This window comes from Eutrema salsugineum, unplaced genomic scaffold (assembly GCF_000478725.1).
Source record: "Eutrema salsugineum unplaced genomic scaffold, Eutsalg1_0 scaffold_6, whole genome shotgun sequence".
NCBI lineage: Eukaryota > Viridiplantae > Streptophyta > Magnoliopsida > Brassicales > Brassicaceae > Eutrema > Eutrema salsugineum.
This window is the reverse complement of record NW_006256547.1, coordinates 11,803,780-11,829,922: the sequence shown is the minus strand read 5'-3', so window position 1 is coordinate 11,829,922 and position 26,143 is coordinate 11,803,780. Positions and strand designations below refer to the sequence as shown.

The 26,143-nt window shown below is 39.1% G+C and overlaps 1 protein-coding gene and 1 non-coding gene across 3 annotated transcripts; both read right to left on the bottom strand.

Moving 5' to 3' along the window:
* Window positions 1–420: 420 nt before the first annotated feature.
* On the bottom strand, window positions 421–6,386 carry LOC18011954 (L-ascorbate oxidase homolog). Of its 2 annotated transcripts, XM_006395947.2 has the most exons (8): window positions 6,103–6,386; window positions 5,577–5,686; window positions 2,245–2,515; window positions 1,992–2,091; window positions 1,574–1,919; window positions 1,105–1,470; window positions 935–1,013; window positions 421–841 (listed from the first exon to the last, which is right to left on the bottom strand). In XM_006395947.2, exons 1-8 carry the CDS (start codon window positions 6,244–6,246, stop codon window positions 629–631), a joined length of 1,629 nt encoding a protein of 542 aa, XP_006396009.2. In that variant the 5' UTR covers window positions 6,247–6,386; the 3' UTR covers window positions 421–628. The 2 variants fall into 2 exon arrangements, with proteins under 2 accessions (XP_006396009.2, XP_024007003.1); XM_024151235.1 differs by having other exon boundaries at window positions 1,574–2,091.
* Window positions 6,387–12,714: 6,328 nt separating this feature from the next.
* LOC112083817 lies at window positions 12,715–12,821 on the bottom strand. The gene has a single exon (XR_002897944.1). It is a non-coding gene; the product is annotated as a small nucleolar RNA R71 (small nucleolar RNA).
* Window positions 12,822–26,143: the final 13,322 nt, after the last annotated feature.

The following is a 26,143-nucleotide window of genomic DNA, read 5'->3' as shown; positions in this document are numbered from 1 at the left end:
AAAAGAAAGTGACTGGAAAATGTGGACATCAACAGCTCTATCATCTCTTGTTGTTTTGCATAATATCCTATTTTTTCATAAATTAAGGTAATCCTAAACACATCGAACATCACCCCTAAAAAGTCTTTTGAATACCTAGGCTTGAATGCTTTATTTATTATTCTTTTGATGAGAACCAATGAAACTTATATGTTCAGAGTTATTTGACTAGAACTTAGGTGTAAGTGTATAGATTTTCGCATGACAGATCAACAGACTAGTTATGCTTGTATTTTGGTTAGAATTTTCAAGACTATACTCGATATCCAACAACACTTATCCTAATGGATAATTTAATTAATGTTACCCCAAATAACAATAGATGAATCAAAATGGGAGATGCATGTGGTGATCGGACTCAAGAAAATGACATAACTCAAGAAAACGTAATATAAAAACGATCAATAAAAAATGCATGGAAAGAAAAACAAGAATTTTGAATTACAAACAATATTGAGACCTCGAGTTGAGATCACTTCAAACTATATTAATACTACATCCTCTCTCATTATAACCTCACATTTCTTGGCAAGAATAACATAGAAATTATACCAGTATCAATACCATTTTACGTAATCGTACGTCTTTCTTACAAAGGCCTAGTATGTCGTCCTTTTGCCCGGCCGCATAGACGTGAGTTCTTCGGGATAGGGTACTCATCTCTCAAAGACGTCGATGTCGTGAAGACACGCAAGTAGAGCTGTTGTCCCAAGTATTGTCTTGCCCAAAACTCTGATCTTATGTTCCACATTCCCACGTTGTCCAAAGCAATGTAAATGGCTGTCCATGATTTTGGGTACACCTGAATCGCCAAATATAGACCATGTTATTAATTAGAACAAGAAAGAGAAAAAGCGCAATCTGTGAGGAAGCAGAGGGGAAAATAATGCTTTACTTGGACGGTGGAACGTGACACTGCATCACGTAGATTGTACCCATTTCTACTTCCTGTATTCCACTGTCCACCATCCATCCTGAATTTGATTTAAACACACCATACTTTTTCAAAATTAGACTGATAAAGACATAGAAAATATCATATGAAGGGTGTGAAGATAAATATACCCAACAACCCAGAAGGAGTAACCATTGAGATGATAACTTTGGACGATATCTTCTTTGTTTTCGAATATAATCTCGATAAATGTCCGATAGTCAACTTGCAAAACAGAGGTGTCAAGGTATAAACCTCCACCCGTGGGTTTGTCAGAGATGCTATTGATCTTATAGACTCCACTAATCTTGAAGAAGTCGGCAAGTTTTAGAGGCGTATCCGCAGGCACAAAGGAGACACTATTGATACCGTATCTTTGCTTCCCATTTATCTGCCCGGCTGAGCTACCGAATACAATAGTCCTAATGAGCGGTATTAGACCATAATGATATGAGCCTTGAGGGTTTGGTCTTGGTCCACTAGCTGTCAAGTTGGTTCTACGAAATAGTATAAACCAAATTCATAACCATTAATTAGAACATTAAAAAATATATATATATGGAGCGTAAAACACTAAGCCACCTATGCAAGAAAGACTACCTGATTGCTCGGGCTTGGTTCAAGGACCAATCGATCTGAATGGTGGGACCACCGGGGACTGAACCAGAAGCTGAGGTCGACGAGCCACTGTAGCGGAGAACACCCATGGTTGTTATGGTTTTATCGGTGAATCGAGATGACACAACCAGGTAATAGTCACGAGGAGATTGGTCAGCAGTAATGAGAACAGAATAAGACTGGCCAACATGAACGTCAAGTGAAGAAAACATAGTTTGAAGTGTGTGCGTCCCTTCGACTTCCACAAGTTTCATCCTATGGTTTTGGATCCTGAAGTTTAGAGAGTTTTGTAATCCAACGTTTGATATCCTCAGCCTGTATGTTTTACCTATATTATATGCGTAAGAAAGGATATTAATTGAACGAACAAAAAATAGGAAATAGACAAAGACAAACATACCTTGCTCAACATTTAAGGTAGCACCGTTGCTTCGGCCATTAATAAGGATACCATCAGGCGAAGGTAACTTCTTTCCTTTATCAAGACGAGACTTCAAATCCTGAGGAACAGACAATAGCGTTAAGAGAGAATATTCCTAAATATAAACACTTGATCATTCTAAATATAACATTTCCATGAGGTTGAAAAATAACACTATATCTAGTTCATAGTAGATGTTGGTGTAAGAGTGAGTATTTTGTTTCAAAATTACCGTGTGATTAGATTTGTACCAATCTCCAATGAGGACAGTGTAATCTCCTGCTGGATCAGCAAATGGAACTGGGATTCCGGGACGGCTAAGGATTCTGATGCCTCCGAATCCACCAGCCGCCTTGTGAAAGGCAAGTGATGGGAAGTAATAGAAGCTTCCAATTTGGTCTTTCACTTGCAAAATGTATGTGTAGTTGGCCCTCGGTGGAATTGGACAGGTTGTTCCGTACATACCATCGACATAAGAATTTCTTCTGTTCTGTACTCCATTCCTGTTTTATCCATTACTATAACTATTAAAGAACAGCGAATACATATAAATGTGTATGTACTAAATTCTCTCTATAGTCAGATTTTCAAATGCTATTTAAAACTTTGTTTTTTTGCAATACAATATATAGTGAATTAAACTATTAGTATGTTATATTTATTCCATAATATACAGATCTATAAAATACTAGATACGTAACTGCATATATACGGATTCATAATTTAATATTTATAATCCATATAAAAATGAAAAAAAAAAGAGATTATCCTAAATAAAGTTATCAACAATCATAAAATTATTGAAACACAAAATAATTGGACTACAATACTTTAAACATAACTATATTAATGTATGCATTAACTTAACGTGAGTAACACGAAATAAATATTATTTGTAACTTATGAATTAAAAAGATTAGCAAAAGATTTTTTGTTTGTGAATTTATAATTTATTTTTAAATTTCCTGCTCAATAACTATATAGTTTTTTTCTTCTTTTTTTTAGAGATTGTTTTTTTCCTCCTTTTTTATATATTATTTTTTTCTTTAATCTAAACATAATTTTTGAATTTTACGTTTAAGATTAGCTAGAAATCAATTATTAAATTTAACTTTTAAAGAAAATTTGTAAAATATAATTAAAATTAAATAAATGTGTTAGAATCTAATCAACTGACTTGAACATGTGTTACGATCAATTGAATTAGCGACTTTGAAACATCTTCTTTATTTAATAAGATCATGTTCTTTTTTATAAAAAAATAATAATAATATCTTTTATATATTAATAACATTTAACTGATATATTATTTACATTCATGCCACGATGATGTCAACACTTGAACACTTGAAAACCTCTTAAAAAATATAAAAATTGGTTTAAATTACTAAAATATTTACATTATACGCCTCTCACTGTTAGAAAATCCATTATATTTCTATTAAGTATTATACTAACGGTTTGTAAAAAAAAAAACCATAACAATTATACTATCTTCTTTCTAATTTTAGTTTTTACAATTGTATTATATTAAATGTTATATTTAGTTTAATTTTTGTTTGATCATATATTTGTAAAATATTGAACCATCAAATAATCTATATAATAGAAAAACATAGAAGTTATTTCACATATGTCATGATTTGAATTTTGTAATAACAAATATTTTTTGGTAAAATATATAATTGTAATGACATGATTTGAATTTTGTAATATCAAATTATAAATGTTTCATAATATATATGATTGATTGCTATTTAAATGAATAAAAAAATAGATCTGCATCACCTCTGATTCCAAACAAATCGTGGAGGCAATTACAACCGGATCATCAATATTGGAAATTTATGAGATTTTTCAAGATATCTTTAACCTATCCTCTTGTTTTATCGATGTTTCTTTCATTTCTATACCAAGAGAAGTCAATTTGGCGGCTGACTATCTTGCTAAACTTTCCCTTGGTACTTTTTCGTTGGTATAGGAGAATGGGTTGGTTTAACTGAATTAATGAATGAAATTTAGAAGAAAAAATAAATTAAAAAAAATAAAAAATTGTTGCTTCTAATCATTTAAAGGTTAAAGCGCATTATTGTACCAAAAAAAAGAAATTTGAATAGAATAGAAAACAAAAAACATTATGTTTACAATAAAAATATGATCATTACAGATTTTGGTATACACAACCGTATCTCGAATCCTAGATCAATATGATAAATTTTGTGACTAAAACTATTTTTGATTTATTTAATAATCATTTCACCTCACATATACGCACGAATCTGACATAGTACGCTATTTATTTATGAAAATGCTATTGCAAAATTTTTCAATTTAAATTCTGCAAATGGCTATCTATCTAATAAACTCTATAAATAATCACCAAACCTATGATTCGTTAAAAATTAAGACTGATGAAACTTAAGATCCTAAATAACATTAAAACCAAAAATAAAATAAAAAACTTAAGAAACTGAAAAAAAGAACTCTATATATAAAACTTAAAACTATATGCATTAAAATATAAATGTTTTGTGACTTTTCTTATTGGGTTGTTAAAAATGTCATGAATATGGCTATAGTTAGTGGAAATGGGTGGGGTGGGGTCCTGCTAAAAGACAACGTAACTTCAACGACATTCTGATGTCGCCGACATGTTTCGCCGAAAGGGCTGGTCCGGGTGGTATACAGCCACAGCCAATGAATACGGGACACAGGTGGCGAAATGTGGACTACAATATAATTGTTATGTAACATGGTAGTTAATGATAGTATCATCATTGTGTTAGTAGGTAAAATCAAAATATTGACACGACAAAAGAAAAGTTGTCTCTCACTAATGGCAAAGCCAATCTTTCTTTTTTTTTGTGCAACAAATGGAAAAGCCAATCTCTCAGCTAGTTTGCAAGAAATGGCAAAGCCAATCTCTCACTCAGCTAGTTATCTTTGATCAATCTTTCATAAGAAACTGTTTTAATACACCTATATATTTTCCGTTAATCGTTACAGATGGCATATAAGTCATTATGGACCGTCTCCAAAGCAACACATGTTTTGCTTTCGTAATAGCACGGCTTTCTAAAATTATTTGTTCTATTTTATCAAACTTTATATTATAAAGGAGAAACCGGCGTCCCAAATCTAGCCTATAATTTTTCATGTCAATTTAACAAATGTCTCTCTGTATTTATTTTTACAATTAGTAATCACATTACCGTGATTTTTATTTTTTACTATTAAAAATCACAGATCTGAACCGCTAAAATATACTATCACATTAGACAGTCTAAGTGAATCGGAGATGATAGTAGAAACTATCTAACAAAATATAGCAAACCCTAAATTTACTTTAGGTTTTTTTTTTAAGTAAACTCGAATATTTAGATGATAAAAAAGAGAAAGTGGCTACTCAAAAAAGAAGAAAAGTGGACCAAAATTGTTCTAAAGGGTTTTTTGCGATCATAAATTCCATATATAACCTTCAGATTTAACAAGACAACATCATAAAACTACAGAAGGTGAAGAGGATAAAGTAGTAATTACAAAACAGGAAGAAAGAATCGTTACCATGAGATTAAGAAAGGCTCATCTAAGCTGTTGTGTACGTTAATGATGAGATTGTCGTTTGTCACACTGTGAATATCGGGACCCGGAAATTGTCCATTAATCAAGATTCCCTATATTTTTCATACCAATAAAAAAACAATTAGCATCATCGACTGTTTCAATTCACCGGATCTAATCTTCAAAGGTAACAATATACAGAGAAATAGTCACATGTTTTTAGTCAACTAGACGTTAAAGCGATCCAGGCAGGAATAATATTGTTTACAAAAAAATATAGTAACTTATGATTTACCAAAAATATGAAAAATTAGTAACTTATTTCATAAACTATTGATTTGCACGACATTAAAAAAAAAATCGTTGAAAAATACTTATTTTGGTAAAATAGTTAAGAAGAAATTTGTAGTCTGTATGTAAATAGGTTTCAAAAAGAGTTTCATTTCATTTTTTGTCTTTTTTGGCTAAATTTTTGTTTTTGCTAAACAAAAAATTTAATAAAATGAGTTCATAACGTGAAATTGAAAACCTGTTGACGAACACCGAGGGGGTAGATGTCACCGTATGTTACATTCCAGTTAAAGAATCGGTATGGACTCTCGCCGGTGACGGCGACAAAGAATGAGAGGCAGATCAATAGTACGGTGCCTGCGGATCTACCCACCGCCATCATTTTTAATGAACGACGGCGTTTCTTGTGGAGAGAAAGAATAAAGAAAAAGAAAGAGAGAGGGAGAGAGAGTGAGTGATATGAGTGGACACACAGAGTTATGTAAATTTAAGTGCGTCGAGGGGGAGGGCGAGAGAGTTCCTCCTAACTTGGCACAAGAAACAAAAAGAATATATAATACATATTTAAAAACTTGAATACAATTAATACAAGTAAAAACGATGAATCTACTGCGTTGACTTAAGGAAAGAAACCAATTGATCCAATTATAAATTGTTTTCTTCGTAAAACATGGACCTTTTTAGCGATTGCTTGGTATAGACTGTTAATTTATACTTTTACTTTAACATTAAGTTTTTTAAAAAAAATTTTACTGTTAAAATAAAAAATACGGTTTAAAACAAAGCAAAATCCTAATAAAAGTGTCTTAAAAAACTTAAGGGCAGCTGCGACTTTAAAAAGCTTTAGAGAAAATTAAAAAGGAAAAGCATACTTTGAAATATTTTTGACTTTGAAAACTTGGAAGAAAAACATCTTAAAAGCCTAATATCAAGCACACTATCAATCGGAAACTTTTATACTATTTAAAATAAAAATACTTTTTGTGTTCAAACTGGATTTTTATTATTTAAAATTATTCTGTTTTTAGATAGCTATTTTTGTTGCCAAACAAATATTTTATTTGATTTTTCTAATTTATTTATTTTCGAAAATTAATAAAAAAATATATCTAAATTTCATATTTAAAAATAATTCTAAAAATTTAAAATTTAGCTTCAATTATTTTAGATTTTCTTAAATGTAGTTTAGATTAGTTATCAAAATTATAAAAATCAGTTGTTATTATCTTTATAAATAAATATAATATAAGTTTATGTTATATTTAGATATTTAAATTAAAATAATATTTTCACAATGACATAGATGATAAATAATACTATTATATATTTTTTCATAGTTAATCTAAAATTTAAAATTTTTAAAATTAATAACTTTATATTATATAGTAATATAAACGGATTGGTTAGAATTATGTTTTTAAAATTATGGTTCTTTTCAGATTAAAATTTTATTTTTATAATAATTGTCAAATTTTATTAGAAAAATATATTTAAAATATAAATTTATCTAAACACAAAAATATATGTCATTTATTAAAAAAGTATTATATTTATTAAAAATACAAATTATATTGCAAACTAAATTAAAAAGATAAATTTCCGCTCTTTGCACGGGATAGAATCTAGTTATTAATTAAAATAGTAAGTTAGCCGCTGATGCGTGCTAGGGTTAGCGGGTCGCAAATAAGTTTTAAATTTATAAAATCCTAGTATCCTACAAATGCATAGTCGTGCGGTGTAGTACTTAGGATGTCGCTCCACAGGAAGAATGTCTACTCTGCAAAAACTTCAAATTGGGATTAGTAAACGAAATAATAAATTCAAGGGGATCTTTGTTGGTTTTGGTTTTTACGGAAAAAGAAAAGACAAAATAAAACTAGACCTAATTCTAAACTAATCGATAAAGGACTAAAAATGAAATAAGTTTGAGGTTCTTAGGACAATCAAGAGGATGCTTGATTCAAAATAGGTTTCTAAACTCATAGGAGTCGACGTAGACTTCCCCTGTTTACCCTAATCGATATCTAAGTATCTTCCGACTAGTCTCAGGTAGAATATCTTAATTTGTTTCTAGGATCTGCATGAAACTAAAACAGGAAATGATAAATCCTCGGTACAATTTGGCCACAAATTCTCAGAGGAAATAAAACAGGAAATGAAGCATATTTTAGGAATTACAAAAGATGGAGGCACGGAAGCTTATCTCGGCATCCCGGAAAGCATGGGTGGAGCCAAAACAAAAATCTTCAATTTTGTAGCAGAAAGATAACATGATCAGATCAATAGCTAGACCTCTAGATTATTATCAAAAGGGGGAAAAGAAGTTCTTCTAAAATCGGTGGCATCCGCAATGCCTATTTTTGTTATGTCATATTTCCGGTTACCTAAATCAACATCGGCAAAACTAACTAGTGCAGCGGCGCGATATTGGTGGAGTACGAATGGTCAGCAACGTGGAATGCATTGGTTGGCATGGACAAAAACGTGTAGACATAAGACGGAAGGGGGAATTGGATTTCGTAATGTGGAAGACTTCGACACAGCTTTATTGGCAAAACAACTATGGCGACTAATTGATAGACCTGAGTCTCTATTCGCACGTGTGTTTAAGGGACGATACTTCAGGAGTACTAATTCTTTAGACCTGGTACATTCTTATTCACCATCTTATGGATAGTGACGCATAATCTCGGCTAGATCTCTGGTTAATAAAAGGCTAATAAAAAAATTTGGATCAGGGTGCTCTATCTCAGTATGGAATGGTCCTTAGATATCTTCTTCTCGCCCGAGATCAGCCATTTGTAAGGGTTTTAATTATTATCCAGATTTTATGGTTAATCATTTGATTGACCCTGTGACAAACACTTGGAACCTAGGATTAATAACGGCAATTATTGACCCAAAAGATGTGGACACTATTAAAGGCATGCCCATTAGTAGATCATACAGGCCGGTCTCTCTGGTCTGGCATTCCACAAAGACCGGAAAATATACGGTAAAATCAGGGTACCAAATTGAACACTCTGCGAAAGAGGGAGATTCAAAGGAGGTATATGGGTCAGACATCAGGGCATTACATGCCTATACTTGGAAATTGAAATGCCCCCAAAGTTAAGACATTTTATATGGCAAGCAATATCTGGCTGTCTCTCAGTATCGACTAGGTTAGTCACTCGAGGAATACAGTGTGATACACAATGTGCACGGTGTGGAGCGGAGAAAGGAACGATCAATCATGTTCTTTTTGAATGTCCCCCTGTCCTACAAACCTGGGCATTATCACATATATCAACACCCCCTGAAAAAATTCCCAAGCCATCGGTTTATTCAAACTTTGATCATCTATTTTGGAGAATTCCAAAAGAGATGAATTCTACACAATTTCCCTGGATTGTGTGGTACATTTGGTGGGCACTGAATGAGAAAATGTATTCAAAAATAGATATGGATCCACAAGTGACTTTGAAAATAGCGGAAACTGAAGCAGCTCTATGGGAGGAGGCTCAAAGCTCCGAACAAGAATTATTACTCTCACATCTTGGCAAAACTACAAACCACTCAACACCGGTTTTCCACGATGGCTGGTGGTGTTATATGATATGTTCATAATTTGCATCATTTAGGTTGCATAAATCATTCCAAATCATGTTTTATTTCATGCATTTTAGGTCCTTAGGGTTTGTTTTAGAACTTAGGAGATGCATTAGGTCCCAATCAGTCTATTGCATGTTTTGAGTGTCTATCAGGTGAATGTGGAGCTGAAAAGATGAATCAAGGAGGTGGAATGGTGAGCAAAGCTTGAAAAAGTGGAAAAATTGGGTCCTGGGAGATTATCGGCCATTCTCGCTGGCCAGGAAGGTTTTACCGGCCATTTCCATGTACCGCGGGAAGCTTTACCGGCCATTTTCATGTACCGCGAATGAAGTGTATCGGCCAAAATCTCCGGGTATGAACGCGTCTCAGAAATCGCCTGTCCGGGGAGCCTTCCGGTCCGATTCAGACGGCGGGTGCTTCATAGAAGTTGGAGAGCATTGCATCACGGTCTCTTAGCAAGTGGAATCGTGGAATTCGGACGCGTGAGCAGAGAGATAAGCTTGTCGGAAGGAACCCCAGTCTCGCAGGTATTCCGGACCGAACAGATCAGTCCTAAAGGATGCGAAGGACGGTGCACTTCCAGGCCGATTTAGTTTCCGGGTCCTTCATGAGAACCAGAGACATTTGAGTCTTCTTTCCAGAACGTCCAAGAGCATTCAATTCGGATCTATGAGCAGAAAGATACACTCTCCGGAATGGACACATGTCTAGACGCCTCTCTCTGGTCGCGTACATGCACTGCAAAGATGTGCCCTCCAGGAAGCCTTACACTTCCCAAGCACCGAAGTTTCCTTCACCAAAGTTGGAGATAAATGAGTCCTCTGTCTTCAGCAACCGAAATCATTCAATTCGGACAAGTCTCATAGGAGTTACACTCTCCGGAATGCGAAGTGGTCTAAGCTGCTCTGGATGCTGCGAGATGGTCTTGCGACTTGGTTAACCCGCAGGCCTGAAGATGAACGCCTGAATGCTGATGCTGCGAGTTGATATGTGCGGGTAAACTATCACTGGAAGAGGTCTGAAGCTCAAGAGCAAGAGAAATGCTAAGTCCACAATCGTGCGACTTAGGCATGCGAGTTAGCCGCGCCTGGAACTATGCCGCACGATCACTCGCAAATCACTCCGACTTGAGCCTGCGACCTGGGTGCAATAGAGACCAACCCGCACAGTTTGTACATTCCCCAGAAACCGCCTTAGCCCTGCGAGTCGGAGAGGAAGGAGTCCAAGCCGCAGCAACACTCGCAAAACACTCCTACTTAGGCGTGCGGCTAAGACAGGGCGATTCAGGTTTCACAAGACAAGTCTTCATCTACTGCGACTTAGGTGTGCGACCTGGGACATACTGGACCGACCCGCAGTAACTCCCACTTTATCCATTAAAGCCGGGTCAGGACCCGGTTTGTTCCGGGCTGACCCGGTTCGTTTTTAAGGAAGTATAAATACTTTTTAGGGTTTTTTTTTTTTGGGGGAAGAACTATGTTTTATTCCCTTTGTCTCTTGCCTCTTTGGTGAAAAGACTCCATTAAGAAGAGAAATATCTTTATTTGAGTGTTTAATCAAGAGAGTTTAAAGAGATCTGGGTGTTTAAAGCTGTTTTCTTTTGAATCTATCATCTCCATCTCCATTTCTCATCATTAATCATGCTAATCTACTCAACTTGCAAAGGTTTAAGAGAGATTAGTATGATTAGTGAGTAGTCACCTTAATGAGGTTCTAGATGTGTAGGTTAGGGTGCTAAAGTGTTAGATTAGGAGTGCTTAGGGCTAGATTCATTGATTCATCTCTCTAAACAGCTGTTCTCTATGCTAGATCCTTGATAATCACTTGAGATCTAGATTCTGGGAATTTCATGCACCAAAAGTGTTTGATGAAATTCCTGAAAGAGTTGTGTTAGAGGTTTAAGTAATTTTTCATCATGGGAATGATTTGTTAAATGCTTGAATGATCATTAAGAGCTGTTTGTTAATGCATATTGATTCATGTTTCACAAATGGGAATTTGGTTTGAAAGTGGATTAGTATAGGGGTTAATACCTTCATGAGAGGATTAACCTAGATTAGAGTTCTTAATCATTTGAATCATGTCTCATCATTGTCATTAGCATTTCTAGTTTAACACCAAGGCACCCTAACCAACTATCATGTCTAGAATCTCATGCCTCCATCATACCATATTCACATCATTTGTCATTGTCATTTGTCTTTAAACCTGTTTATGTTTATAGTTGTCTCTAGATTAATCAAAACCTATTCTTGTTTGCTTGAATTAAGAACTTGAACATATAGCTTAGTGTCTAACACCACATTTGGATTGATAAACCTCTTTGTGCTACATTGACAAGGGGATTGATAGCCCTGAGACCATAAAATGTCTTGTCTATCAATTGGCGCCGTTGCCAAGTTGTGGTTTGATTAGCATTAAGCTCTGATCTGTTCTTGAGATCAAGTGCTTACTTTCTTGTTTTTACTGATTCCTTTCAAGTTCTGTTTGTGATTTCAGGTGTATGAACACCAGGTCTAGATCAAGAAGCTGTGGTCCTCCTTTTCCTCTAAACGACAACATCAACCTTTTGGTACCAAGGAGGAGAAGAGACAGACGTGGTAGACACATTGATCAGACTGAGATGGCAGAACAAGGAGATCACGTGGTAGATATGGAACAACCAGTTCAGGAGCAACAGGCTCAAGGTCAGGGAGCTGGTATTGGAGTTGGTCAAGGGCTTCACCAGGGTAATGTTCAGCAGGAACAGGTGCACCACCAACAAGCTTATGTCCACCGAGGACAAGCTCAAGCTCATCAACAAAGGCATCAGGCCAATGTTCAGCAAGGACACCAGGTGCACCACCAACCCCACCCTTTCCAACCACAGCAAAGAAGATATGAGCAACCCCAAGTCTATGTTGGAGAGAATGACAGGGCCAACGCTCATCAGTATGGAGCTGGTATTCAGGCACCACCTGTGCAAAACAACAACTTTGAAGTGAAAGCATCATTGCTGAATATGGTCCAGAACTCAAAGTTCCATGGGTTAGCAATGGAAGATCCCTTGGAACACTTGGACCAGTTTGATAAGGTGTGTGATCTGACCAAGATAAATGGAGTTTCAGAAGACAGCTTTAAGCTAAGACTATTCCCATTCAGTCTTGGTGATAAAGCTCATCAATGGGAGAAGAATCTTCCAAGAGGCTCCATTCAAACCTGGGAGCAATGCAAGCAAGCCTTCTTATCTAAGTTCTTCTCTACCTCAAGAACTGCAAAACTAAGGAACCAAATCTCTAGCTTCACTCAGCAAAGCAATGAAAGTTTTGGTGAAGCATATGAGAGATTCAGGAGCTACACAAACCAATGCCCACACCATGGGTTTAGTGAGGCTTCTCTTCTCAGCACACTGTATAGGGGAGCTCTTCCCAAGATTAGAAACCAGCTGGATACTGCTTCCAATGGGAACTTTCTGGGTAAAGAGATTCATGCTGCTTTAGAGCTAGTGGAGAACTTAGCATTGAGCAATGATACTTATGGTGAAGACTATGACAGATCAAATAGGTCTGAAGGTTCAAGCTCAGAACAGAGGCTCACCAGAGAAGTTAAGGAGTTGAGGAGTGAATTGGACAAGCTGAAATTCACCACTCAGAAGCCAATGCATTTTGTTGGAGAGTATGAGGAACCTTCTCAAATTTTTGAGAACATAAGTGAAGAAGGTCTTACCCAAGAGGAGCTCAACTACATTGGGAATCAGAGGTTCCAAAGATATCAGTATGGTAATGCCAATCCAAACCTCTCTTACAGGAACACCAATGTAGCTAACCCACAAGACCAGGTCTATCCCAATTCTCAAGCTCCAAAGAACTTTGTTCCCAAGCACAACTTTCAAGGGTCATTCCAACCCAAGAATCAATTTGGTCAGAATCAGAGTTTTGGTCAGCAACAGCAACCATTTCAGGGCACTGGTTACACTTCACAGCAGCCAAAGGCACCACCAGGGTTTGGTCCACCACAGTTCCAACAGCAGGCGCCGGTTCAACAACAGTTTCAGCCACCAATGGTTCAACAGCAGCCACAGATGGGTACAGATATGGTTGGTATTCTGCAACAACTACTTCAGGGTCAACAGACTATGCAGCAGGAAATCAAGGAACTGAAGCAAAACCAGGCATCAAGCTCAAGGAACCAAGGTCACCTACCTGGAAAACCAGAACCCAACCCCAAGGAATATGCCAAGGCCATTACACTGAGGAGTGGCAAGGAGTTACCTGGTATTGAGAACAACAAAGTGATCATTGAGGACAATGATCAACCTGAGGGGGAGGCAGCCTTAAAGGATGAGCAAGTTGCTGAGAAACCAAGGTCAAAAAAGGGTAAAGAGGTAGCAAAGGAACCAGAACCAGAGAAGAAGTATGTGCCACCACCTCCATACCAACCCAAGCTCCCATTTCCAGGGAGATTTAAGAAGCAACTAGTGGACAAGGCAAGAGCTGTATTTGAGAAGGCACTCAAAGAGACACCACTCACAATGCCTCTCATTGATGCATTCCTAATGATGCCAAAGATGGGGAAGTTCTTGAAGGATGCAATTCTGAACAAGACAAAAGAGCTTCAAGGCATGGTAGTACTAAGTCATGAATGCAGTGCTATCATTCAGAAGAAGTCCATTCCAAGGAAGTTAACTGATCCAGGGAGCTTCACACTCCTTGTGCCATTGGACCTCTTCTATTCTCTGGATGTCTTTGTGATTTAGGAGCATCAGTCAGCTTGATGCCATTCTCCATAGCACAGAAGCTGGGCTTTAGAGTTTTCAAACCTTCAAAGATTTCTCTTATCCTTGCAGATAGATCAGTTAGATTGCCTGTTGGTATGTTGGAAGATCTACCTGTCAAGATAGGTGGTTTTGAGGTTCCAACAGATTTTGTTGTGCTGGAGATGGATGAAGAGCCAGTAGATCCTCTCATCTTGGGCAGGCCATTCTTAGCAACTGCAGGAGCCATCATTGATGTGAGAGGTGGGATAATAGAGCTTCAACTTGGGTCTGAAAGGCTCAAGTTTGATGTGAATGAGATGATGAAGAAACCCACCATTGAAGGTCAATGTTTCTATGTGGAGACAATTGACCAGTTGGCTGATGAGCTGCTTGAGGAGCTGAACACTGAGGATCCTCTTCAAGCTGCTCTAACTCAAGAACAAGGAGAAAATGAGCTCTTGGCTGAAGCAAGTGAAGGGTATAAGCTGTATCTGGACAATGCAAGAGAGCTGGGTCCTGAGACAAGGTTTGTGGAGCTGGAACAGAATGGCACTGAGGTTTTGGCAATCCAAGAATCAGTCACCAGCCAAAGCAGCTTGGACCAGGACTGGAATGAGGCTGATGCACCCTCTGTTGAGCTCAAACCTCTACCAACAGGGCTCAGGTATGCTTTCTTAGGACTAAACTCCACATATCCTGTCATCATCAATGATAGCCTATTAGAGGACCAAGAGAGTGCATTGCTGAATGAAATAAGAAAGTTCAGGAGAGCCATAGGGTATTCTTTGGCTGATATTAGAGGGATCTCTCCTGACATCTGCACCCATAGGATCCACCTAGAGGACCAATCTATGTCCTCTATTGAGCACCAACGTAGACTTAACCCCAACCTTAGGGAAGTGGTTAAGAAGGAGATACTAAAGCTTCTTGAGGCAGGGATAATTTACCCAATCTCTGACTCAAGATGGGTGTCTCCTGTTCATGTTGTACCCAAGAAAGGTGGGATCACAGTGGTGAAAAACGATAAGGATGAACTCATAGCTCAAAGAACAATAACTGGCCATCGCATGTGCATTGACTATAGGAAATTGAATTCTGCTTCTAGAAAAGATCATTTTCCTTTACCATTCATTGATCAAATGCTTGAAAGGTTAGCTAATCATCCTTATTTTTGTTTTCTCGATGGGTACTCTGGATTTTTCCAAATTCCCATAGATCCAAGAGATCAAGAGAAAACAACATTCACATGCCCTTATGGCACTTACGCTTATAGGAGAATGCCTTTCGGTTTATGTAATGCACCGGCCACTTTTCAAAGATGTATGATGCACATTTTCTCTGACATTATTGAAGAGAAAGTCGAGGTGTTCATGGATGACTTTAGTGTCTATGGCTCCTCCTTCTCGGATTGTCTCTCTAATTTGACACAGGTGTTGGAGAGATGTGAGCAACACAACTTGGTGCTGAACTGGGAGAAGTGTCATTTCATGGTGCAAGAAGGGATAGTTCTTGGGCACAAGATCTCTGAAAAGGGCATTGAGGTTGATAAGGCAAAGGTGGAAGTGATGGTAAATCTGCAAACCCCCACTTCTGTTAAAGGGATAAGGAGCTTCCTGGGTCATGCAGGGTTTTATAGAAGATTCATAAAGGACTTCTCAAGGATTGCCAGGCCCTTAACAAGACTGTTGTGTAAGGAAGTGGATTTCACCTTTGATGCTGAATGTGAAGAAGCCTTTAAGTTGATCAAGGAGGCATTGGTTAGTGCACCAATAGTTCAGGCACCAGACTGGTCTCTACCTTTTGAGGTCATGACAGATGCTTCTGACTTTGCTGTTGGAGCAGTACTTGGACAAAAGAAAGACAAGAAGTTGCATGTGATCTACTATGCCAGTAGAACACTTGACTCTGCCCAAGAGAAGTATGCTACAACTGAAAAGGAAATGCTGGCAATAGTTTTTGCCTTTGATAAGTTCAGAAGCTACCTGGTGGGATCAAAGGTCATTGTGTATACTGATCATGCAGCCCTCAGGTACTTGATGACCAAGAAAGATGCCAAACCAAGGCTGTTGAGATGGGTTCTATTGCTCCAAGAGTTTGATATGGAGGTGCTTGATAAAAAGGGGATTGAGAATGGTGCTGCAGACCATCTCTCAAGGCTGAGGATTGAAGAAAAAGTCCCCATAGATGATGCTTTGCCTGAAGAGTCTCTGATGGTGCTCCATTCATACTTGGAGTTTGAGGAAGTAGAGAGCATTCAAGAAAGGAGGATGCCTTGGTTTGCAGATATAGTGAACTATCTTGCATGTGGGGTGGAGCCCCCTGAATTGGATGCTTACAAGAGGAAAAAATTCTTCAGAGATGTCCAGAGATACTATTGGGATGAGCCCTACCTCTATGTTCTGAACAAGGATCAGTTATACAGAAGGTGTCTTGCTGAAGAGGAGATGCAACCTGTGTTGCAGGAATGTCATGGTTCTGCTTTTGGAGGTCACATGGGGGCATTCAAAACTGTGGCAAAGGTTCTTCAAAGTGGGTTCTGGTGGCCTACAATGTTCAAAGATGCCCAGTTGGTGGTTGCAGCATGTGATGCCTGTCAGAGGCATGGGAACATATCTAAAAGAAGTGAGATGCCTCAAAACCCCATTCTAGAAGTGGAGATCTTTGATTGTTGGGGGATTGACTTTATGGGACCTTTCATTTCATCCTTTGGAAATCAATACATACTTGTTGCTGTGGACTATGTGTCCAAATGGGTTGAGGCCATTGCTTCCCCTACCAATGATTCCAAGGTTGTAGTAAAGCTGTTTAAGAGCATCATCTTCCCAAGGTTTGGAGTTCCAAGGGTTGTCATTTCTGATGGAGGATCCCACTTTTTGAACAAGACTCTGGAAGGGTTATTGAGAAAGCATGGAGTTAAACACAAGATAGCTACTCCATATCATCCTCAAACTAGTGGCCAGGTTGAAGTATCCAATAGACAGATCAAGGCCATTCTGGAGAGGACTGTTAGCTCAAGCAGAAGAGATTGGAGCAAAAGGCTAGATGATGCATTATGGGCTTACAGGACTGCCTTTAAAACTCCAATTGGAACATCACCATTCAGTCTGCTATATGGGAAGAGCTGCCACCTTCCTGTTGAGTTGGAGTACAAAGCTATGTGGGCTGTGAAGTTTCTAAACTTTGATATCAAAACAGCTCAAGAGAAAAGGATCATGCAACTTCATGAACTTGAGGAGATCAGGCTTGAAGCTTTTGAAAGCTCAAAGATCTATAAGGAGAAGACCAAGGTCCTGCATGATCAAAAGATTCTGAAGAGAGAGTTCAAGTATGGTGATTTGGTCTTGCTTTTCAACTCCAGGCTTAAGTTGTTTCCAGGAAAGCTTAAGTCTAGGTGGTCTGGACCTTTCAAAGTTCTTGAAGTGAGGCCTTATGGTGCCATTGTCTTAAAAGGAAAGAATGGTCAGGAATTTGTGGTGAATGGACAGAGAGTCAAGCATTACTTAGTTTCACAAGGGAAAGAGGAGGCTACAACAGTTCCTCTTCTTGATCCACCAGCCTGTTAAACAGGTTCTCAAAGTCAAACTTAGAGACTTTAAACAAAGTGCTCTTGGGAGACACCCCAAGCTTATCTTTGTACATAGTTCTTTTGGTTTCTTCTCTTTTCCTTTATGTTTTAGAACTTTTTGATGGGTTTTGTGAGTTGGTCTCAGGTACTAGGTGACCCTTGGAGGACATAACTTGTGATGAATGGAATGGAGCATGTGAGAGAGCTGAGAGGACTGTTTAAAGCCAGAAAAACTCGAAGAACGCCTCAGTGCTACCTAGGTGTGCGGGTTAGTGCATGAAGAACCCAGGCCGCAGCAAGACTCGCGATTTACTCCGGCCTGGGCGTGCTACCTGGTGTGAAAGAACCCTGGCCGCACAATACCTTGAGAAGCCCGAAATGTTTAAGTCCCATTTACTGCGGGATGGGCGTGCGGTCAGAAGAAAGGGAGCCAGGCCGCAGCAAGGTTCGGAATTTACTCCGGCTTGGGCGTGCGACCTAGAAGCGTAGACGCTGAGCCGCACCAGAAAGAAGAAGGCCGAAGGTTCTAAGTCCAAACCTGTGCGACCTGGTGCTGCGGCCTAGAACCCTGGGAGACTAAGTCGCACGATCATTCGCAATCTACTCCGAGATGGTCGTGCGACCTGGAAAGAGGGAGGCCAGGCCGCACTAAACAGGAGGAGTCCAAAAACGCCTAAGTCCAAACCTGTGCGACCTGGTGCTGCGGCTTGAAACCCAAGGAGGCTAAGTCGCACGATCATTCGCAATTCACTCCGAGATGGTCGTGCGACCTGGAAAGAGGAGGGTTAGGTCGCAGCATGAAGAGAACGGCTAAGGAGCCTAAGTGACAAAACCCTGCGGCGTGGGCGTGCGACCTAGAAGCATAGGAAACTAAGTCGCAGCAAAAAGAGGAACGGCTAGAATGCCTAAGTACCGAGTGCTGCGGGATGGTTGTGCGGATTAGACAGAAGATGACCAGGTCGCACAAAATTATTTCCGGTTTTACACCGAGACGGTCACACGGCTCGATCCCAACAGTTCCCGGACGCACAAAAGAGAGAAAGGAGGCCGGTCAATGAGAAAAGGACGGGTCAAAGCCTTGACTGGTCAAAATAGATCTATTGACCACCAGTCCAAAGGCTTGACTCTACCCCACACTCTCTCTTCCTTACTACAAAACCCGAGTTTGCAACTCTCTCTCTCTCTTTTCTCTCCATTGTTTTCACCATATCTCTCTCATTTCTCCACCAAAATTGTTGATTCAAAGTGCTCTGAGCTCGTTTTTGAGTTGTTAACATCATCCTGATTGCATTTCGAACTCGTTGCATCTTAATCCCAAGGTATTTCATCCTGTTAAAATTCACCTCTTTCCATGTTCTTCAATGGTGATTTTTGAACTTTAAGGTGTGGAATCGATTTTGATAGGTTGTTTTAGACCTTGGGATTATTTTTATAAATGCTAGGGTGCTAGATAGTCTTGGAAAACAGAGCACTTTGTTTGTAATTACCTGTTCTTGGATTGGTATTCTCCAACAATGATTTTTTTTCAAAATTTTGAGACTTTTGTGAGGTTTATCCTTGTACTAACAATATTTTTTTGAGAATCTCTTGGCAGATGACTGAAAGAACCAACTCTTTGGCCAAGAAGAAGGGCCCTGCATCAAAAGGCAAAGGTTTGGTCTCAGGAACTTCAAAGCCAAGAAACAAAGGTCAAGGTGCAAAGAATACCACAAAGCAAGGAAAGTGTGATCCAGCGCCAAAAAGGACAAGGCCTGAAGGAAGAGTTTTGGTGGTTGCTTCTGGTTCCAAGAAAAAGGGGAAACAGTTGGCTGTGGTATCTGAGAGTGAACAGACTGAAAGTGACTCCAGCAGCTCAGCTGGTGGTTCCCAAGGCACCATTGAAGAGGGATCAAAGAAGTTCAAGACAACTGAACCAGAAACACTTGATTATCTGGCTAAGTTTCAGCAGATAGAGATCCAGCAAGGGAGATTCCCTGATTTGGACTTTCTGAAGAAGATTGGCCTCTATGAAGATGTCAAGACTTTGCTTGGGAACATGGGTGTTGAGTCACTTTTGGAGATGAGAGAAATCGCTTATGAGCAAGAGTCCCAAGAGTTCTTAGCCTCCTTTGAAGCTTTCATTTACTATCCAAGGGATTCAAGAATCATTCAAGGAGATGGACTTGGACATGTGGAGTTTACTGTGAAAGGGAAGGAGTATTCAGTGTCATTCAGAGAATTGAATAAGATCTTTGGGTTTTCAGCACCTAGAAATGAACTTCTCTCCAACCAGGTCAATCTCAGAAAAGATGAGATCCAACTTCTATGGAGATCAATTGCTTCTGGGAAGTACACAGCTGGAACAGCAAAGGCCTCTTGGATAAGGAACCCAGTTCTGAGATATGTACACAAGATTCTCTCTCACAGCTTTTACTTCAAGATTGATGTTGGAAGAGTTCACAAGGGAGATCTGATGCTTCTTGGTGTAGGGCTGAGACCGCTGATGCCAACACATGAAGATGGGGAACCCTATGAAGGGTATGAATACCCACTTTGCCTTGCATCTCAATTAGCAAGGTCTTTGATGTTCTACAAAAAGTGCATGTGGGGTTCTACAAAGCAAGATGCAAAGCTGACCCATGGATGGGTGGTAACAAAGATCTTGAAAGCCATGGGGTACAGATTCAAGGAGAACAAGGCAAAGTTTGATCTGATTAATGAAGCACATTTGTGTAGGATTGGCTTTCTCCAAGGAAGAGTGGGTACCAAGGTAGTCTACAACTTCAAGACACTCATCAGTGAGCCAGCCCAAGTTCTCCTACCCAATCCCTCAATCACCACAGTCCAAGTTAAAAGGAACATTCACTTCTTCTTGCTGAAGGAAGAGCTGTACAATGTCCAAACTGATCCACCAATCCTCACATACAAGCAAGCTTGCAGAGAAGAAGCCTCAAAGGGAAAGAAAGCAACCGCTGAAGATGCTACCACATTTTTGAACTTTAAGGTGTGGAATCGATTTTGATAGGTTGTTTTAGACCTTGGGATTATTTTTATAAATGCTAGGGTGCTAGATAGTCTTGGAAAACAGAGCACTTTGTTTGTAATTACCTGTTCTTGGATTGGTATTCTCCAACAATGGTGCAAGTACCAAGACAAAACCATCCACAAGATGGCCAAATGCATCAAGGAGATGAAGAAGAGGATCAAGAAGCTTGAAAACCCTTGCAAGGGTGGAGCTCCAGCACCGGTTTCACCAAGGAACAGAGAAGAAGTTGGGGAGAGTTCCATGAACTGCACAGCCTTGGTCACATATGGAACCACTTGGGTAGATCTTGACGACGGAAGTGATGAAGCCAGCCACCATTCTTGGGAAACACCGTCAGGCCACACATCGAACCCCTCCTACTCATTGGGGTCCGATTTCAACAGCCACTAGGTACCACTAAAAACCTTGTAAATAGCATGTAGATTTTCTTTCTCTTTTGCATTTTGCCTGTTTGCTTTGGTTTCACTTCTTTCTCATACTTTTATAACACAAGGGACTGTGTTATCTAAGTGTGGGGGAGGAGTTTTATCCTTAACTAATCATGTTTTCTATTTTCTTATTTTACACTTTGAGTCTTGAGTCACATTCTAGTTGCATATTCATCTAAGTACATATAAAAACCAAAAAAAAAAAAAATGGAAAAATCTGAAAATTTTACACAAAAAAAAAAATAATCATGTAGTTGCATTCTCATTTTTAGGATTGAGTCTAGATTGCATTTGCATGTAGATTGCATCTTGCAAGGAGTAATGATAGGTTTTCTAGAGAGTACATCACTTTGAGAACTTGAATTGAATATGCTTGTGAATCTTTTTCTGTGCTTGCAAAGTCTGAAATGATTTGAATCTGAGAAGCAAGTTTGAATTGAACTCAACTCTAATTAAGTGGGAACTTTGAACCTGACTTGAAAATATCTTGTGATGCATTGTTTGAAAAAAGCTTGTGGATACCAATATACATACTTGAGCTAGAACCACTGTTTTCACCACTCTTTTCCTTAGCTCAAGTAGCTGAATCCACATCAAGGATCAGTTCCCATACCTTGAACCCATCATTCTTTTAAGCCAATGTTTGTGTGTGAATTGAAAGGCCACCTTGGATCAAACTTAGCAGAAAGTGTTAGGTTTAGAGCGACAAGGGCAAGTCTCATTGAGTGCTGTGTTCCAACATCAAGGAACTGAGAGTTTTGGCGAGGATTAAGTGTGGGGGAAAAGACTCTTTGGTGAGTGGAAAAAGGTGAGATGAGTGGGAAAGAGAGAGTGAAAATAACTAGGGGAATGAAAGAAAAAGAAGTCAGTCTTGGTGTTTTGAGAAAGTAAGCTCTGGTTTGTTGAAAAGAAAGAGTCTAGTCTCTAAGTGAAAAAGGAAGAAAAGAAGCCAAAGGCTCAAATGTTTTGTTAAGAAAGAAAGAAGAGGCTAGAAGTTGTAAAAGAAAAAGAGCTGTGTAAAGTTTGAGTTCCAAGACTTGAGAGGAAAAGTGAAAAGTGAATCCCCTAGTGAGAGGAAAATGAGAGTGAAAAGTGAGGATTTTTGAGCAAGTGAGGAAGCTTTGAGTAGAGGGTGGGGTGTGATGAGTCTTTGCCCTTGTATGCATAGGTTGCTTTTTACCTTTAGCATTCTGCCAAAGTTTGATCATTCATAGAGAGATCCCTTTGCTGCATTTAACCCACTTGAACACTGATGAGATCATTTTAATCTCATAGCCTCTCCCTAGCCAAGCCAGCTTGTTTAAACCTTGCATCATGAGATCCACCTGATAAAAGCTTAATGAATGTGAAAGAGTTGAGAGAGAGATGAACTTGTGGAGATTCCTTGCTGAGTTGATATATATCTGAGTATGACTTTGCATTGCATAATTGAGCATGAACTTGAGTTCTCATTGTGATCACTTCTCTCAAAAAGAAAATGTGAACTCCCATTGCATACAACCTCTTTCTCTCATTTGCTCTTTTTGCTTGAGGACAAGCAAAGGACAAGTGTGGGGGAGTTGATATGTTCATAATTTGCATCATTTAGGTTGCATAAATCATTCCAAATCATGTTTTATTTCATGCATTTTAGGTCCTTAGGGTTTGTTTTAGAACTTAGGAGATGCATTAGGTCCCAATCAGTCTATTGCATGTTTTGAGTGTCTATCAGGTGAATGTGGAGCTGAAAAGATGAATCAAGGAGGTGGAATGGTGAGCAAAGCTTGAAAAAGTGGAAAAATTGGGTCCTGGGAGATTATCGGCCATTCTCGCTGGCCAGGAAGGTTTTACCGGCCATTTCCATGTACCGCGGGAAGCTTTACCGGCCATTTTCATGTACCGCGAATGAAGTGTATCGGCCAAAATCTCCGGGTATGAACGCGTCTCAGAAATCGCCTGTCCGGGGAGCCTTCCGGTCCGATTCAGACGGCGGGTGCTTCATAGAAGTTGGAGAGCATTGCATCACGGTCTCTTAGCAAGTGGAATCGTGGAATTCGGACGCGTGAGCAGAGAGATAAGCTTGTCGGAAGGAACCCCAGTCTCGCAGGTATTCCGGACCGAACAGATCAGTCCTAAAGGATGCGAAGGACGGTGCACTTCCAGGCCGATTTAGTTTCCGGGTCCTTCATGAGAACCAGAGACATTTGAGTCTTCTTTCCAGAACGTCCAAGAGCATTCAATTCGGATCTATGAGCAGAAAGATACACTCTCCGGAATGGACACATGTCTAGACGCCTCTCTCTGGTCGCGTACATGCACTGCAAAGATGTGCCCTCCAGGAAGCCTTACACTTCCCAAGCACCGAAGTTTCCTTCACCAAAGTTGGAGATAAATGAGTCCTCTGTCTTCAGCAACCGAAATCATTCAATTCGGACAAGTCTCATAGGAGTTACACTCTCCGGAATGCGAAGTGGTCTAAGCTGCTCTGGATGCTGCGAGATGGTCTTGCGACTTGGTTAACCCGCAGGCCTGAAGATGAACGCCTGAATGCTGATGCTGCGAGTTGATATGTGCGGGTAAACTATCACTGGAAGAGGTCTGAAGCTCAAGAGCAAGAGAAATGCTAAGTCCACAATCGTGCGACTTAGGCATGCGAGTTAGCCGCGCCTGGAACTATGCCGCACGATCACTCGCAAATCACTCCGACTTGAGCCTGCGACCTGGGTGCAATAGAGACCAACCCGCACAGTTTGTACATTCCCCAGAAACCGCCTTAGCCCTGCGAGTCGGAGAGGAAGGAGTCCAAGCCGCAGCAACACTCGCAAAACACTCCTACTTAGGCGTGCGGCTAAGACAGGGCGATTCAGGTTTCACAAGACAAGTCTTCATCTACTGCGACTTAGGTGTGCGACCTGGGACATACTGGACCGACCCGCAGTAACTCCCACTTTATCCATTAAAGCCGGGTCAGGACCCGGTTTGTTCCGGGCTGACCCGGTTCGTTTTTAAGGAAGTATAAATACTTTTTAGGGTTTTTTTTTTTGGGGGAAGAACTATGTTTTATTCCCTTTGTCTCTTGCCTCTTTGGTGAAAAGACTCCATTAAGAAGAGAAATATCTTTATTTGAGTGTTTAATCAAGAGAGTTTAAAGAGATCTGGGTGTTTAAAGCTGTTTTCTTTTGAATCTATCATCTCCATCTCCATTTCTCATCATTAATCATGCTAATCTACTCAACTTGCAAAGGTTTAAGAGAGATTAGTATGATTAGTGAGTAGTCACCTTAATGAGGTTCTAGATGTGTAGGTTAGGGTGCTAAAGTGTTAGATTAGGAGTGCTTAGGGCTAGATTCATTGATTCATCTCTCTAAACAGCTGTTCTCTATGCTAGATCCTTGATAATCACTTGAGATCTAGATTCTGGGAATTTCATGCACCAAAAGTGTTTGATGAAATTCCTGAAAGAGTTGTGTTAGAGGTTTAAGTAATTTTTCATCATGGGAATGATTTGTTAAATGCTTGAATGATCATTAAGAGCTGTTTGTTAATGCATATTGATTCATGTTTCACAAATGGGAATTTGGTTTGAAAGTGGATTAGTATAGGGGTTAATACCTTCATGAGAGGATTAACCTAGATTAGAGTTCTTAATCATTTGAATCATGTCTCATCATTGTCATTAGCATTTCTAGTTTAACACCAAGGCACCCTAACCAACTATCATGTCTAGAATCTCATGCCTCCATCATACCATATTCACATCATTTGTCATTGTCATTTGTCTTTAAACCTGTTTATGTTTATAGTTGTCTCTAGATTAATCAAAACCTATTCTTGTTTGCTTGAATTAAGAACTTGAACATATAGCTTAGTGTCTAACACCACATTTGGATTGATAAACCTCTTTGTGCTACATTGACAAGGGGATTGATAGCCCTGAGACCATAAAAAGTCTTGTCTATCATTATATTGATGGCTCTTGGAAAGAAACAGACTTAGTTGCTAGTTTAGACTGGTATTATTTTAAAGAAGGAACTCAGGATACAGTAATAGGTGCACCAAATGTAAGGCGGAGCCTAACTCCCCTACATGTGGAACTGTAAGCCCTTATATGGGCTATGAATTGTATGCTGGAAAACCAAAAGACGTCTGTAGCTTTTGCAACAGACTGTTCGGAGGTGATGAAGATGGTGTCTACACCGATGATTGGTCAGCATTTGATCTACACTTGGAGGAGATTGTGAAGATGAAGAACATGGTTAGCTTTTTCTCTATATCGCATATCCCACGCGTAAAGAGAATGAAGGCGGACATCCTTGCAAGAAGTGCTGGGTATACCCTCAAGATGTTATTTATGTAAACTCAGTACCACCGGTTTGACTTGTCGAACCTTTCTAGGTACTCAGGCTGTGGACCAAAAAAAAAAGAAGATCTGCATGGAACTAGAATAGGCACTTATATGGCTAACCACCTCTCCTCATCTTAACCAACTAATCACTTAAACTCGTCAAGTAGCTTTCGTCTCTTGCCGCAATGCATTACTAATGGAATTCGTTTTTGCTAACATCTTCTCTATAGGTAGCTTTCATCTCCTACAGCGACTATGTTTTCCGAAGCTATGTCCAGAGATCTGATACATCACTCTCGTGGCTCTGGTCATTCCTAGGTTCAGAGATTCGTTAATGACTCTAACCTCATGCATTATATTCAACTTAAAAGAGATGAGATATAGAATATGGTTGAAAAAAACTAGCAATCGCTATTGAACATATATATCCCTTCGATGGGTCCTTAAAACTCAACTACTAAACTATTCTAACATGATGCAGGAAAAGATAAACAAGTATGAAAGATGCATAGACTGAAAGTAGAATGGATAGATAAAAAGAAAGAAGGAGATAGGTCAAAGGTTTAAGGAAAAAATCCCTCTCTCCTTCGCCTAACCCTAAGAAACAA